Here is a 14,339-nt window from a genome sequence, read left to right as displayed (position 1 = left end):
GGCCCAGTGTGGCGGCCAGGCGGGAGGGCGCGCAGGCCCCGCCCCCGGCGCAAGGCCCCGCCCCCGCCCCACGGACACGCCCCGGTCCGCAGGCCCCGCCCACGCCTGCCGGACACGCCCCGGTCCGCAGGCCCCGCCCACGCCTGCCGGACACGCCCCGCGAGGCCCCGCCCTCCACAAAGACGCAGCGTGCGCGGCCCCCGCCCACCAACGAGGCCACACCCCTCTCTTGCACTTCCTCATAGACGTAGCGTGTACGTCCCGCTCTGGCCCCGCCCCCGCTGCGTGCTTCCCCACCCCCATGCGCGCTCCGCCAGGCCCCGCCCATCACCACAGACCCCGCCTCCACTGCGTGTCTCGGCCCCGCCCATCGCTCTGTGCTGCACCAGCTCGGGTCCCCCCAGGACCCCAGCCAACCTCTCCCCGAGGACGTGGGGTCATGTCCCCCCAGATCCCAGGCCGGCCTCTCCCCGAGGACGTGGGGTCGTGTCCCCCAGGACCCCAGCCGACCTCTCCCCGGGGACGCGGGGTCGTGTCCCCCCAGGACCCCGGCCGATCTCTCCCCGGGGACGCGGGGTCGTGTCCCCCCAGGTCCCCGGCCAGGGCCTTGGCACCTGCTGTGCCCTGCCCAGGGCCTGGGGGAGCTGCAGGTCAGGCCGTCGTGGTGCCCTCTGCCCTTGGCTGTCGCCTCCTCCCAGGATCCCTTCCCACTCCCCTGGAGGGGTGACTGCGCTGAGGACCTGCAGGCCGGGGAGGTTGGGGTGTGGGGAGAGGAAAGCCCCCCAGAAGGAGTTTGTTTTCCTGTCCTGGAATTCGGGGTGGGCGGGAGGGGAACTGGCAAGGGGGGCTGCAGCCGGCTTGCGAGCTGCTTTCCCCGTCCGTGGCTGTTGGCAGAAGAGTGGCCACAGGCAGGGACCCTACTCTGACCTCTCAGGGTTCTTTCATTTGAAAGGCGGAATGACAGAGAAAGAGGATCTTCCACCTTGCTAGTTCACCTCCCCAAAACGCACAGAGGAGCCACAGCAGGACCAGGCTGCCGCCAGGAACCAGGAGCTCCTTCTGGGTCTCCCACGCGGCTGTCAAGAGTGCTTGAGCGGTCACAAGCTGGATTGCAAGGAGATGGGGCAGGTGGGACCTAAATCAGATTTCACAAGGAAAGTGGTTGGTATCCTAACTGCTGCACTAAACGCCTGTTCCCTAACCTAACCTTCCAGTTCCCACGAGGCTCTGTCTGCGGCGCAGGCTTTGCAACAATGTAACCAAAAGAAGCCAACTCGGGCAGGAGGAAGCCCAGGGGGGCTTAGGCCGCAACAAAGTAACTGGAAACCAAAACTGCACTTTAAAACAGTTACAGTGTAAAGCCTGGGGCAACAAAGTGGTCTGGTCAAGTTCAAGGCCCAACAGACAATTCTTTGAGGATCCAGTAATTCCAAGTACAGAATCCAAAGTCTGAGGCTGGTGTGGTGGCTTAACAGCCTAATCCTCTTCCTGCTAACGTCAGCATCCCATATGGGCGCCAGTTCTAATCCCGGCTGCGCCACTTCCCACCCAGCTCCCTGCCTGTGGCCTGGGAAAGCAGTGGAGGACGGCCCAGAGCCTGGGGACCTGCACCCGCGTGGGAGACGCCCTATGGGGTTCCAGGCCCAGCTCCTAGTCATCGTAGTCGTTTGGGGAGTGAACCAGCGGGATGGAAGATCTTCAAGCCGACCCGCTCGGGCTCCCAAGGCGAGCGAAAGACCTGCGGGGTGTCCACCTGCTTCGCGGGGCCTCCTCGGCCCCGGATGAGCCTCCTCGGCCCCGGATGAGCCTCCCCGGCCCCGGGGCGCCTCGAGGACAACGAGTCCACAGGTCTGACTCAACTTTCCTAAACTTCCTCCCCACAAGACGACAACAACAACAGAAGGGAAAAAAAAAACTTCCTGTCGGTTCGCAAGAACTTTCCCAAGGAGTGAGCAGCTGATTGGCTCAGACGGAGCCCACTCTGGACCAATCAGCACGCAGCCCCGAGCCACGGACGCCTCTGATTGGCTGCGCCGACGAGCTGCAGTGGCGGCGGCCGGCCACACGGGGTCGCCGGAGCAGCGGCTTCCCGGCGGCCGGAGCGTAGAAGCTTCTAGAATCCTATCGTCCTCAGGTGGCTGGGCGGAGCCACCAGCCACGGCGACTCGGGGGGCGGGCGGGCTGGGGCAGCCGGCGCAGGGACGGTCCCCGCGTCTACACCGCCAGGACGCGGGCTCGGGAAGCGCGGAGGAGCGGACGAACGCGGTGACCGGCTGACCGGCCAAAGCACCGCTTCCGCCCTGTGGGAGACGCGCCAGAACTCCGCGGCGCATGCGCCAAGCCTCACCGCGGCGCCAGTGCGCATGCGCCCTGGCTTGCTCGGCCCTGTCCCTCCAGGATCCTAGTACGCATGAGCACTTGCCTTGCCACACCGTTCCTGCGCATGCGTTCTTCCGCCAGACGGTTCCAACATAAGGGCAGCCCGTCAGGATCCCCGTTGCGCCTGCGCGATGCCCCCCCCAACATGGCGTTGCTGCGCGTGATTGTCTGGCTCTGCTTCCCTGCCCCCTTTTGCAACCCTCCGCGGCGCTGCTTTACGGCCGCCGTCCCTGACGTCTGGGGCGGGATGGCCGTCGCCCCGCCCCTTGTCGATTATGATTGGTGGACCGTCTCTCGTGTCTTGCGGCGATTGGCCCGTGATCCTGCCACTCTTTTTCAGGCGTGTGGCGCGCACGGCGGGGCGGCAACCGGCGGGAACGGGAACGGCGACGGCGAGCGCGACGGCGGAAGTAGCCGGGAGCCGGGGTCCCCGCCGACACCATGGTGAGGGCCAGGGCGGCGGGAAGGTGTGGGGCCGGGGGTCCGTGTGCGGGTAAACTGAGGCCCGGGAGGCGGGGCCTCCGCAAGACGTGGTGTCTGCCGGTGTGCAGCTCCGTCCACCCCAGCCCAGCTCAGGCTGCACCGCCGTCCCCCGAGCCCAGCTCAGGCTGCACCGCCGTCCCCCCAGCCCAGCTCAGGCTGCACCGCCTGCTTTCTGGGTCTCCCACGCGGGTGCAGGGTCCCAAGGCTTTGGGCCGTCCTCCACTGCTTTCCCAGGCCACAGGCAGGGAGCTGGGTGAGAAGCAGGGCAGCCGGGATGTGCCCTGGCAGCACAAGATAGAGGATCGACCCTTGGAGCCACCACGCCCACCCTTCTCTGCATCTCTCCCCGACTGGCGTCCGGGGTTGCCCTGCATTCCGGCGTGTTTTCCAACCCACCCTCTTCCTTCCCTGGCCCACGGGGCAGGTGTCGCGCCCTCGCTGGGTGGTGCCCGCCCCCTTTCCCTCCTGTGTTTGTTAAGCAAATATTGACCAAGTGAGGCAGGTCCTGTCTGTCTCTGCTGCACCAGGCCCCCACGGGCCGGTGTGTGCTTGGCACTGGGCAAGGTCCACGCCCCACTGGGAGTTGTTCCTCTAGCCAGGGTAATAAACACAGAAGATAATTAGAGACCCCGGGGTCGGCCTGCCATGAAATAAGCAGCCAGGGCGGCTCAGGGTGGCCATTAGGAGGGCTGGGCTGGAGCAGGGTGACGTGTTAACAGCAACCCCGGAGGTCAGTGGGGAGGGGTGGGGGTGTCAGGGGCAAAGGTAAGGGGCACGAGCAGACGGGCAACCCTGGCAAGCCAGGGCTGTAACTTGCCCCCCGGGGTGGGGCCCCCCAATGTGGCTTGCCCAGCAGTTTCTGCTGCTTTAGGGCCCCTGGGGTGGGGTGGGGTGTAGTGGATCAGGGCACTGTGCCCTCCACTTACCCCCGCTGGCTGTCCCCTGCCCAGCAGGTGCGAGGTCCATGCTGCCATCAGCAGCCTTGCCACCTGTCCCGGTCAAACGGGTCACTGTGCCCTCCACCCCGCTTCCTGTGGTGGGGCCAAGGGCCCAGGTGTCACGTTCTGTCGGGCACAGGGACCACCCCCCCCCCCCGTGATTTCCCCACTGGCAGGTTCTCCAGCAGCCAGCAGGAGGCTCCTCTCTGGCAGAGCCCCCCTCACCATGCTGTCCCTTCTTCCTCCCACTTGGGCCCTTCCAGGAAGCCTGGGCCGGAAGTGGGCCCGGGCATGGCTTCCTGCCGCCCCCTGCCCTCCGTGGGGAAGCGCCTCTGGCGTCATGTGTTGGAGGAGGGGTGGGTGTCCCCACCCCTTTCCCTTGTGGCCCATCGCTGGAAAGCTGACAGTCCCTCGCGTGCTGGTCACCCCGGGAGGTGACAACGGCCAGCACCATGTCAGAAAAGCCAGGGATGGCGGGCAAAGAGGTGTTCTGGAGGCCCGCCTTATAAAGCTTGCATCAGCCGTTGCTTGCCCAAGCTAGGCTTTCCAGAATATTCCTCCAGTCTCCTCTCGTAAGCTTGTGTCTTCCAAGGCGGCTCTGTTTGAAAGTGAGGAAGAGGAAGCCGGCTGCCTCTTGGCTGGTTTGATTCCCCCCATTGCAAAAGCCAGGAGCTTCTTCCAGGTCTCCCACAGGGGTACAGGGTCCCCAGGCTTTGGGCCGTCCTCCACTGCTTTCCCAGGCCACAGGCAGGGAGCTGGATGGGAAGCGGGGCCTCCTGGACTTGAACCAGCACCTATACTGCAGGTGTGGGTGGTTTAGTCGGCAGCACTGCAGCCCCCTGAGCTGTCACCTTGTAACACTGGGTTCCTAGAGACCTCAGATTACATCTGGCCTCAGCCTCCGGCTGTCCCCCGCCATCCACAGGGGAGCCCTCACATACAGAATGCAGTGAAGCGGCTTCTTGGCCGGCCCCCCCCACTTCCCGTGCAGCTGCCTCCTCCGGCGCCTGCAAGGCCACGCATGAAGGCTGGCGTGGGTGGCTGGACCCCCATGCCCCCGGCAGGCCACTCGGATGGCGCACCAGGCTCCTGGTCCTTGTGGCCCTTTGGGGAGTGAACCAGCAGATTTTTTTTGTTTGTTTGTTTGGGTGTCACTCTTATCTTTTCCTTTGAAAGATGCTTAAGGCATGTTAAAACATGGCGTGGGGGGCTTGAAACAGTTGCTAGGAAATGTAAGGTTCAGTGTTTTGCTCCACTGTTGCAGGATTGATTGATTGATTTCCACTTTCCCTGACCCTTGTGTGTTTCTAGTTGCAGGTCAGCTAGCTCCTCCTCCCCAGCCATCTCCCCCAGATGTCAGCGGGAGCCAGGAGCTGCCTGGGGTCTCCCAGCTGGCTGGCAGGGACCTGTTCCCTCCTGGGGCGCCCAACTGCAGTGGGGGAGCTGGGTGGAGTTAAACCCAGGCATGTTGGGGGACCCCTCTAAAGCCGAGGGCCCACCCCTTAATATGACAACGTTTTGTTTCTGTTTGGATGGCAGAGCAGAGGGTGAGAGAGCCCCGTGGTGCAAACGGTGTCTGGGTGCCCTCAGACACTCAGTGCCAGGTGGAGGTACCCTGTCTATTAGGGAAGGAGTGGCAGGGGGCCCCGGTGGGCATTCCACAGTTGGTTCTGTCTGGCTGCAGGTGCCAGAGCCCGCGGGCGTGGTGAGGCCGGGCCACCACTGGGGGAGATGAGGCCTGGGGCCTGACAGGTCACACACATGCCCCCGGCCAGGGGCATCATGGCTCCACGGGTGGCGCAGGTGCCGGGCACCCAAGTCATGAGTGCCTGCTTGCCTTTCAGCTTCCCCTGTCATTGCTGAAGACGGCACAGAACCACCCCATGGTGAGTGTGCGGGGACGGGGATGGGGGCGCCCCTTGGAAGAGCGAATGTGTGCCTCCTAGAAGTGCCAGGCCTGCGTCGGACAGAAGCCCGCGTGCGCCCAGCGCCATGGCTCCCCTTAACTGACCCACCTGCCGCCCTGTCAGGGCACCCACGCGCGGGCCCTGGGGAGCAGGGCCTTGGGCTGGCTGTGTGCTGCGGGGTGCCCTTGTGCCTTGGAGGAACACGGAGGTTTCCGCCCACCATCGCGCCCCACAGCTGCCCATGGTGACGGGCTGCAGCGGGCATGGCCACCCGTGGAGATGTGGGAAAGGAGGCCTTCCAAGACGGCACAGGCAGCCCTGTGACATGCATGCACCTCACGCACACACACGCACACACCCCTCACGCTCACGCACACCCCTCACACACCCGCCCTGCTCCTCCCGCAGCTGGTGGAGCTGAAGAACGGGGAAACATACAACGGGCACCTGGTGAGCTGTGATAACTGGATGAACATCAACCTGCGCGAGGTCATCTGCACATCCAGGGTGAGCGGGCACGGGCGGGGCAGGGGGCACGGGCGGGGGCAGCGGGCGCGGGCAGGGGCACGGGCGGGGGCACGGGCGGGGGCAGCGGGCACCGGCAGGGACTCATGCCAAAGGACCCGAGGGTGTCGCCCTGGCAACTGCTGGCACCTTGCTGGCCTCCCTCCAGGCAGCGTACCGCTGCCGTCCCTGGGCTGGGCTGGGCTGGGGAGCAGTGGAAAGCCACCGGCAAGCTCGGGGATGTGAACCAGCAGGGAGGGGATGCGAGAGGACATGGCCGCCCCTGCCCATCCCACACTCTGCTCTGCCCCATCCCCCCGTCTGTCCTTGCCACTGCCAATGTGGAGCTGGGCTCCCAGGGGCTGCTGGCTGGTCGACACCCTTCCCCGGGCCCCAAGGAGAGAGTGACCCTAGCAGAGGGGAGGGCATAGGACAGGCCGAGTTCCAGGTGGCAGTTGCCGCCGGTGTCATGGCTAGGGCCCAGGAGACCCCAGGTCACCATCCCAGCCGGTGCCCTGCACTCAGAGAAGGCTCTAGAAAACAGGGACCGCGGGCAGGAGGGAGGAGCTGCCTGACGGAGGGCTGCCCCACCGGGACCAGTGCTGCTTCCGGCCTGGCCTGGGGCCTTGCCCGCTGAGCGCGAGTGTCCCCTTGCAGGACGGGGACAAGTTCTGGCGGATGCCGGAGTGCTACATCCGCGGCAGCACCATCAAGTACCTGCGCATCCCCGATGAGATCATCGACATGGTCAAGGAGGAGGTGCTGGCCAAGGGCCGCGGGCGCGGCGGCCTGCAGCAGCAGAAGCAGCAGAAGGGCCGCGGCATGGGCGGCGCGGGCCGAGGTGGGTGACGGGGCGAGGCTGGGCGGGCGGGCAGAGGGTCGTCAGCGCCTGTGGCCCACATCGCAGCCGGGCCGCTGGGCGCCTGGCCTGCTTCACCCTCCCCTTGCGGGGAGAGGGCTGGCCCTGGAGAAGCACGCTGCACCGCCGGCACCTGCTTTCCTGGCAGGCCTGGTGTGAAGGGGTGGGTGGCGCAGAGGCCTCCTGGGGTTCCCCCTGCCAGCCTCGGCCCTCACGGGGTCCAGGGATGGGGCGTTGTATACACCCCGTCCCATTGGGCCACCCCCATTTGTCCCTCTGGGCGGGCTGTGTGGCGGGGTGTTCTGTCACCACCACCTCGTAAATGATCTTTAGGAAACGGGACCCCTGCCTGGGGCTGCACACACCAGACACCCCCCTTTCTGTCTCTTAGGAGGCAAGCTTGAGGCCAGGCAGGGGCGGTGCTGGAGTGGGGTGCCCTCCCCCTCCCCCTGGAAGCCTTCCTGGCTTGCTTCTTCGTCCACCTTGTCACGTGAACACGTGCTTGCTGCCAAGCAGTCGGCCCTGGCGGCTGGATGCCGGGTCATGGGGTGGGGAGCTGGGGGGCGAACAGGTGCCCCCATCCTGGTGTCCACCACACACAGCGCCTTCCCCTGTGTGTGCCCACAGGTGTGTTTGGCGGCCGGGGCCGAGGTGGCATCCCTGGCACAGGCCGAGGGCAGCCCGAGAAGAAGCCAGGCCGGCAGGCGGGCAAGCAGTGAGAGCCCCCCACGGGTATCCCCAGAGACTGAGTGTTCCCCCAGCCCCCCGCCCTCCTGGTGGCCCCAGGACTGCTGGGAGGGGAAGGAGGGGGCGCCGCGGAACCCCTCACACCGGAAGCCTGCTGGGTGTTTACTGTTCTGCGAAGGCCTCGCTCCCCCAGGGCCAAGGCCGAAGCTGACGCGGGCTCCCTGCCCTCCCTGGCCTTGCGGCGCGCACACAGTGGGGGTCTGCATTTCCCGGGGTGCGTGAGGCCCCTCACACAGCCAAGCCTGGACAGCAGCCTAACCGGTGTCAGGGTCGCTAAACCCCAACCCCTCCCCGTGATGACTGCGGCGGCGGCAGCTTGAGCCCCCTGCCACCAGGCCTGGCCAGCTCCCTGCCCACCTCCTCCTCCTCCTGTTACAAGAATAAACCTATAGACCCACCTCGTCTCCGCTGCCGGGCGCTCCGCTCTCCTGCTGGACCCCCTTGCAACATGGGGCAGGTGGGGCGGAGACAGCAAAGGCAGGCCAAGGTGGGTTGGGGGTTGCCATTGTGGGGAGCCCCCTCTTCCTCACTGCAGCCAGCTGGGGTCCCTGGGGGCAGGCTTTCCCACAAGGCCCAAGGTCGCCATGGGCTGCCCCAGGTCTGCCCGGAGGTGGCCGCCCAGGGCCTCCCAGTTCAGTGTCTCCATGAGGGTCAGAGTTGTGGCCTTGTGGGTTAAGCCTCTGCCTCCCACCCATACAGGGTGCTGGGATCCCCTATCCACGACGATGCCACGTGCCCCACTTCCAGATCCCCTGCCCGGCCCTGGCCCTGGCCGGGAGTCAGCCAGCCGGTGGGAGCTCTCCCCTGCTGCTGCTCTTCCTCTGCGTCTCAGACAAATCCATTTAATGAAGAAAGAACGGAAGGTGTGGGAGAGGGCAGAGCTGGCCTGGGCCCGAGCAGGTGTGCTGAGCACGGAAGGGGCTGGGGGAGCAGGGCCAGGCCAGGGGTCACGCGTGGGCGTCTACCCGCATGTCTCCACACACGGGCGTGGGTGGTGATCCGCTGGGAGAGTGTCCTTGGTGAGCCCTGAGCCGCCTGGCCCTCCCTTGCCGCGTGGGCTGCAGCAGCCCCCACGCTGGTGGGACGGCCTTCCAGAAGCTTCCTTCCTGAGCGCACCACGGTGGTGGTGGCGGCGGGGACAGCCCCTGTCTCAGGCGGCCTCCCGGGGGCCTCATCCACGGGCCCCTCGGCGCAAGGGCAGGAGGAAGAAGCCAAGAAGCGAGCGTGTTGCTGGCTGCCTGGCAGAGTTCCCCAAGCCAGCAGCTTCTGGATCTTTCTGACTGTAAGCTGGGGTCCAGACCCACAGCACCTGCCTGGCCCCTGGGGGGTCGCCGTCCCCAGCCAGAGCACTGCGTGTTCCCAGGGTGGATGCTGGGGCCTCTGCCTGCCTGGATGAGGGGGAAGGGGCCAGGGCTCACCCCACCCCCACAGGCTGCACCCCCAGAAGGGAGGCAGGCACGGGTACGGATTTGTCTGTGCCCACCGCCACCGTGCTGGGCTCACCTCACAGCTAGCCCCGCCACCTCCCTCCCACATAGAACCTGTCACCAGGAGCACTGGGTCCCCCACCGCACCCAGTGCCCCTTCCCTGTGCAGGGCTGCCTGGCCCACTGGGGCCGCTTTCCCATCTCCCATTCTGGCCGGCCAAGGCCATGGAGCCTAGTAGACACTGGACAAAGGGGAGGGGGCGGGCCCTGCCGGGAAGCGGTGGGGAACCCAGTGCTCCTGGTGACAGGTTCTATGTGGGAGGGAGGTGGCGGGGCTAGCTGTGAGGTGAGCCCAGCACGGTGGCTAGGAGGCTGTCTCCAGAAAGCTGGGTACAAAGTCCCTGGGCACCTGAGGCCAGGCCTGAGAGAGGAGGCCAAAGGTCAGATCAGAGGATCCCCTTCCCCCCAGGCAGGCAGTGGTAAACAGTGACGGCCAGCGTGGGCCATCCCCGACCACCACTGTCCCCTGGTGCAGTGGGTGAGCAGGGAGATGGAGCAGCCCGCTGGGACTCGAACCCAGCACCCCAGACATACTCGGAGCCTCCGGTCTACAAAGGCAGAGAGGGTCAGCCGGTCTAGGCCAGTTTCCTAACTGGTGTGCAGCTCCCGGGGAGGGTGCCAGGCACCTGAGGACCACCCTTTCCTAGAGCAAGCGCTCATTAACGCGCAGGACGACACCCAGGAGGGAGGGAGCCTAGGCTGCAGCCTGGGGAAGGAGGAAGGGAGTGGACTGGCCTGCTGTCCAGCAGGGACCCTCCCCTGACACCCCGCGGGCCCAGCTCTCACTGTGGGCTGTCCCTCAGCCCACCCCTCCCGGGCCTGGCCTCCCCCACTCCCGCCCTCCACGGCTACCCTGCGGTGACTCAGTCGTGCCCCGCCTCCGCTGGCACTGGGCACCAGCGTGCTCCGGGAGTGGCCGTGGAAATATTTCAGGGTTGAATTCAGTGCCTAAAAATATTTAGCCTTGCTTGAGTCTCCCCTGTCCCTGCCGCCCCTTCGGCACCCCTAAGGGGGGAGGTCAGCCCCCTCCCTGCAGAACAAGGACTGCCCCAATGCCAAGACCAGAGTGAGGGCCACCACCCACCCCTGGGATACTGGGGGGCCCAGACACTCCCAGTCCTTCCCCAAGAGCTGCTATGTCCAACACCCCCAAGTCTTTGTTCCTGGGATGGTCTGGGAGAGACCCTTTGCCCCCTGCCTCGTCCATCCCTGTCCACCTCCTGGCCCTCCAGCAGGCCCCTCCCCCCGCCGCTGTCTTCTCGCTAACACAGACCTTGAACTTGAAAGCTGAGTCTCGTTCTCTGGGGTGGGCAGTGGCCAGCCCCCTGCAGCCAGGTCTCCCACGTGCCCAGCAGGGGCACCTGCTGCCTTCCCAGCGACATGAGCAGGGAGCCTGGAGGGAAGTGGAGCAAGTGGCCCTGGATGGGGACCACCCCATCACTCATATCCACTTCTGTTTCATGACCCCCAACTGGAAGCACACACAGATCCCTCCACCCCTCGCACCCCTGCCCTGGTTCTCCTGAGAGAGCAGTCAGCACTGCCCTGTGCGGATGTCTCCTCAAAGGTTCCCCTGCCCGCAGCCAAGAGCCGGGCACTCCAACCAAGTCGGCCTTCCCAGGAAACCAGGGGCGGGACTGGAGCCCAGGACCCTGGGAGACAGGTGTCTGTAACCGCTGAGCCCCGGGCAGACCCAGTCCACGGAGTCGCATAGATACTGGGTGAAGTACCGACTGTAGGGAGGGAGGGAGAGATGGCTGGGCCGGCTGGGTGAGGGTCATACCAACAGGAGGATGGAGGAAGACACAGGGCAGCCCTCAGGCCAGGGAACCTCACCTAGGCTCCACAGCCTCCTGACACCCGCCCTCCCCGACGTGGGGGTCGGGCAGGGTGCTGGGAGCTCACAGGTCCACCGAGGGGCGGTCGCCTGGGGACCAGATGCGGCTACCTGTCTCTCCTCTGGCTGAGTCAGTGTTGCCATGGTAACCTGGGCCCAGCCGGATGCGCCTCTGCAGCCTCGCAGCCACCCTCACGTCACCAACCGCCACCACCACCTCCTTCTGGGAGGTTGGGGTCAGGGGGCGGCTATTCTCAGGCAGGTTTTAGGTCAGAGGTTCCTCCCCCCCCCCCCGTATGTGCGTCTTCCTGAAGAGATGGGATGTGGTGTGGGGGAGGTGGGGGACAGTGGATCAGAGCCACAGCCTGTTGAGGGGCTGGGTGCCAATCCCGGGACAGGAGGGGCTTCGAGGCGGTGGGAGAGGGGGAGGCTGGGGGAGGCTGATCTGACACGACCCACCTGAGCTGCCCCACGCGCCCCTTCTCCTCTCGCAGCTTCCTGTAACAGCTAGCGGTCCGCCCCACCCCAGGGCCTTTGCATACCCAGTTCCCACCGGCCCCCTTCCCCCACCACACTTCCTCAAGTTGACTCTCAGTCGCCAACTCGCCCAGCTCCCCCTCCCGCCGCACTCGCGTCGCCCCGTGCTGTGTGCGGTCTCCCACGCACCCTCCCACGCACACAGCTCTGTGTGTGTCCCTGATATCCGCAGGTGGCCCAGCGCCGTGCAGGGGGCACCTGGACCAGGACGTGACCCAGGGCTGCAGGCACAGGCTGGGGAGGGGGCAGGTCCACGGGCAGCAGCAGGGGGTGCCTGGAGCTCCTAAATCCTTCTGCCTCCCCCTCTTGCTTTGTTGAATCCCTAATCCCGCCCCCCTGGCCGCCGCCTCTTCTCTAGCAGGTTATCTGTGTCCAGGCTTGGCCCAGAAACCCTGGGGCCAGCTAAAGGGCTGGACCTGCGGCCTGCCTGGGGCAGGAGGGGAGGGGGCGGGACTGGGCTCCTCCCGGGCCCTGGTGGAGAAGGGGTTAACAGCGCCCCTTCCTCCCTCTGCATTTAATTAACAGCCGAGCTGGGTCCGGAGGCCTGGGGAGGAGGCGGCGCAGGGGATGGGGCCGGTGGCGGGGTGGCGAGGACCCGAGCGGGGGTGGGGTGGGGCGCCAGGCTGGGCTTGAATCCCCGTTCTCCCCTCGTGTCACTCCCCCACCTCTCTCGGGCCGAGTCTGCCCGCGCGCCCCAATCCCTCATCGTCCTGCCGGGCAGAGACCCAGAGATGGGGGTCTGGGGTGATCGCTGCGGACCAGCGTGGCTGTCTCTGGGGGAGAGCTTCCTGTGCACCCCGAGCAAACCAAACCACGCTTCCTCCCCACCCCCAAATAAAGCACACCAGCGGCTCCTGGCACACTCCCGTGCAGCCTGGCCACACTCCCGTCCTGTGCCTCAGTATCCCTCCTGGACACAGCACCCAGGAAACCCGCCATCTCCCCCCAAACTCCCCCTATGCACCGGCCTCTACGCAGCCCCTCCTCGGCCTGGCGTCACCGCTGACGCCACCTGCTCCCCTCCGCGAGGCCCCCGGGCCGGCCGCCAGACGCGCCGGCCTTTAACTCCCGAGCTCCCACGGGCAAGACCCGCAGCTCGGCGGCCAGGGGCTGGGGAGCCCCCCGACGTGGGCTCCGTGGGCTGCGCCCCGGGGACTGTGCACCCCCACCGCGCCCGGAGCGCGCGTGCTGCTCGTCCCGGGCCAGTGTTTACTGCGCGCCCTTCCTCCCTCGAGCTGGCCCTGACCCCAGCCTGGCTGGGCGCGCCCGGCTGGATCGCTGGGGTGGGGAGTAAGGGGTGGGTCTCCTCCGTCCCCCACCCCCAGCAACTCGCGCATCTGCCCCCCACCCCCCCCACACACACTCAACTCCTTCGCCCCTTTTCCAAACGCCTGGACGTTGGGCGTACCTCCCTTGCACCCCGCCAGGCCCCCCAGCCCGCTGGCTCCCCGCGCCCTTCCTCCTCCCTCCGCCCGCCGGCACCCCGACTAGGCTGAGGGGGAAGGGGAGAGGACCCCGAAGCCCCGCCCTGTCCCAGGGGAAGTGAGACCGTAGTGAGGGGGTGCCCTCCCTAGCCTGCTAGCCACTTCCTCTCAGCCCTGGCAGCCACATGGGGAAGGCGGAGGAGGAGGGCAGGAAGCTGGCGGCCCGAGGCGGCCCTGCAGGCCTGGGGGCTCGGGGCTGAGTTGGGAGGGTTGGCCAAGTGGGGTCCACCTGCCCCGCTGGCTGGGACCCTATCTGGGCATCATGGATTGAGGAGGTGGGCTGGCTGCTGCGCACACACCAGCCTGGGACAGCACGCCCTCTCATCCTCCCCTTCCCCCCTCTGACCAAGGGGGGACTAGGCCTTTTGTAGAGGTGCGGCCCCCAGGCAGCCCAGCTACCCCAGCCACCGGACTCAGATCGGCTTCCCCAAGTTTGCAGTATGTGTTCGTCCCGCCGTTCTCGGCTCACCCGCTTGCTAAATGGGCACAGGTGTCTGCCTTGTGCTGAGGGTCTTGGCTGACCATGGGTCTCCTTGCTGAGCAGGATGGAGCCTGGCGCGTGCGTTCAACTCTCCATGGGTTGACTCATTAACTTGATCATTTCTGTATGTAAGATTCATTTATTTTTAAAATAGATTTATTTATATTGGAAAGGTAGATTTACAGAGAGAAGGAGAGAGAGAGTAAGATCTTCCTTCCGCTGATTCACTCCCCAAGTGGCCACAATGGCCAGAGCTGAGCCGATCCGAAGCCAGGAGACAGGAGCTTCTTCCGGGTCTCCCACGTGGGTGCAGGGTCCCAAGGCTTTGGGCCGTTCTCCGCTGCTTTCCCAGGCCACAGGCAGGGAGCTGGGTGGGAAGTGGAGCAGCTGGGACTCGAACTAACAGCAGTATAATGCTGGTGCCACAGGAGGCAAAATGAGCCAGTTGGCACCCTATTTCTTCTCCCAAACCCCAATATGTTAATCTGTTTCATTTGTGCTGCAATTGAAGTGCCCGATTACTGTTAGCAGCCAACAACAGGATCTGGGCCCCAGGATGGTGTCTGGGTGGGCACTGCCCTGGCCTCCAGACGCAGCAGGAACTTTGATGTTCTCCAGAAAGGTTCCCTGGGCTGGCTATGGCAGTGTCACCCCCGAGCCTCGGTCTGTTTCCCTGGAAATGGGTTGGCTCTCTTC

At 65.8% G+C, this 14,339-nt stretch overlaps 1 protein-coding gene across 3 annotated transcripts; it reads left to right on the top strand.

Annotated features, from left to right (window-relative positions):
* The first annotated feature begins 2,712 nt into the window (after nt 1-2,712).
* LSM4 (LSM4 homolog, U6 small nuclear RNA and mRNA degradation associated) lies at nt 2,713-8,217 on the top strand. 3 transcript variants are annotated; one of them, XM_040990965.1, is made up of 5 exons: nt 2,713-2,823; nt 5,645-5,686; nt 6,116-6,214; nt 6,869-7,052; nt 7,698-8,217. In XM_040990965.1, exons 1-5 carry the CDS (start codon nt 2,821-2,823, stop codon nt 7,787-7,789), a joined length of 420 nt encoding a protein of 139 aa, XP_040846899.1. In that variant the 5' UTR covers nt 2,713-2,820; the 3' UTR covers nt 7,790-8,217. The 3 variants fall into 3 exon arrangements, with proteins under 3 accessions (XP_040846899.1, XP_040846901.1, XP_040846900.1); XM_040990967.1 differs by lacking the exon at nt 2,713-2,823 and adding an exon at nt 3,475-3,592; XM_040990966.1 differs by lacking the exon at nt 2,713-2,823 and adding an exon at nt 4,234-4,372.
* The last annotated feature ends 6,122 nt before the right edge of the window (nt 8,218-14,339 follow it).

Source organism: Ochotona curzoniae, unplaced genomic scaffold, assembly GCF_017591425.1.
Source record: "Ochotona curzoniae isolate NIBS_2020 unplaced genomic scaffold, NIBS_Ocur_1.0 contig_605, whole genome shotgun sequence".
NCBI lineage: Eukaryota > Metazoa > Chordata > Mammalia > Lagomorpha > Ochotonidae > Ochotona > Ochotona curzoniae.
Note: the sequence above shows the minus strand (reverse complement) of the source record. Positions and strands in the feature narration are given on the sequence as shown.

Bases quoted from the DNA above. Each gene is read 5' to 3' on its own strand.
- LSM4 (XM_040990965.1), top strand. The intron at 6,215-6,868 runs GTGAGCGGGCAC...GTCCCCTTGCAG, and splicing joins AGGTCATCTGCACATCCAGG to GACGGGGACAAGTTCTGGCG. The intron at 7,053-7,697 runs GTGGGTGACGGG...GTGTGCCCACAG, and splicing joins CATGGGCGGCGCGGGCCGAG to GTGTGTTTGGCGGCCGGGGC.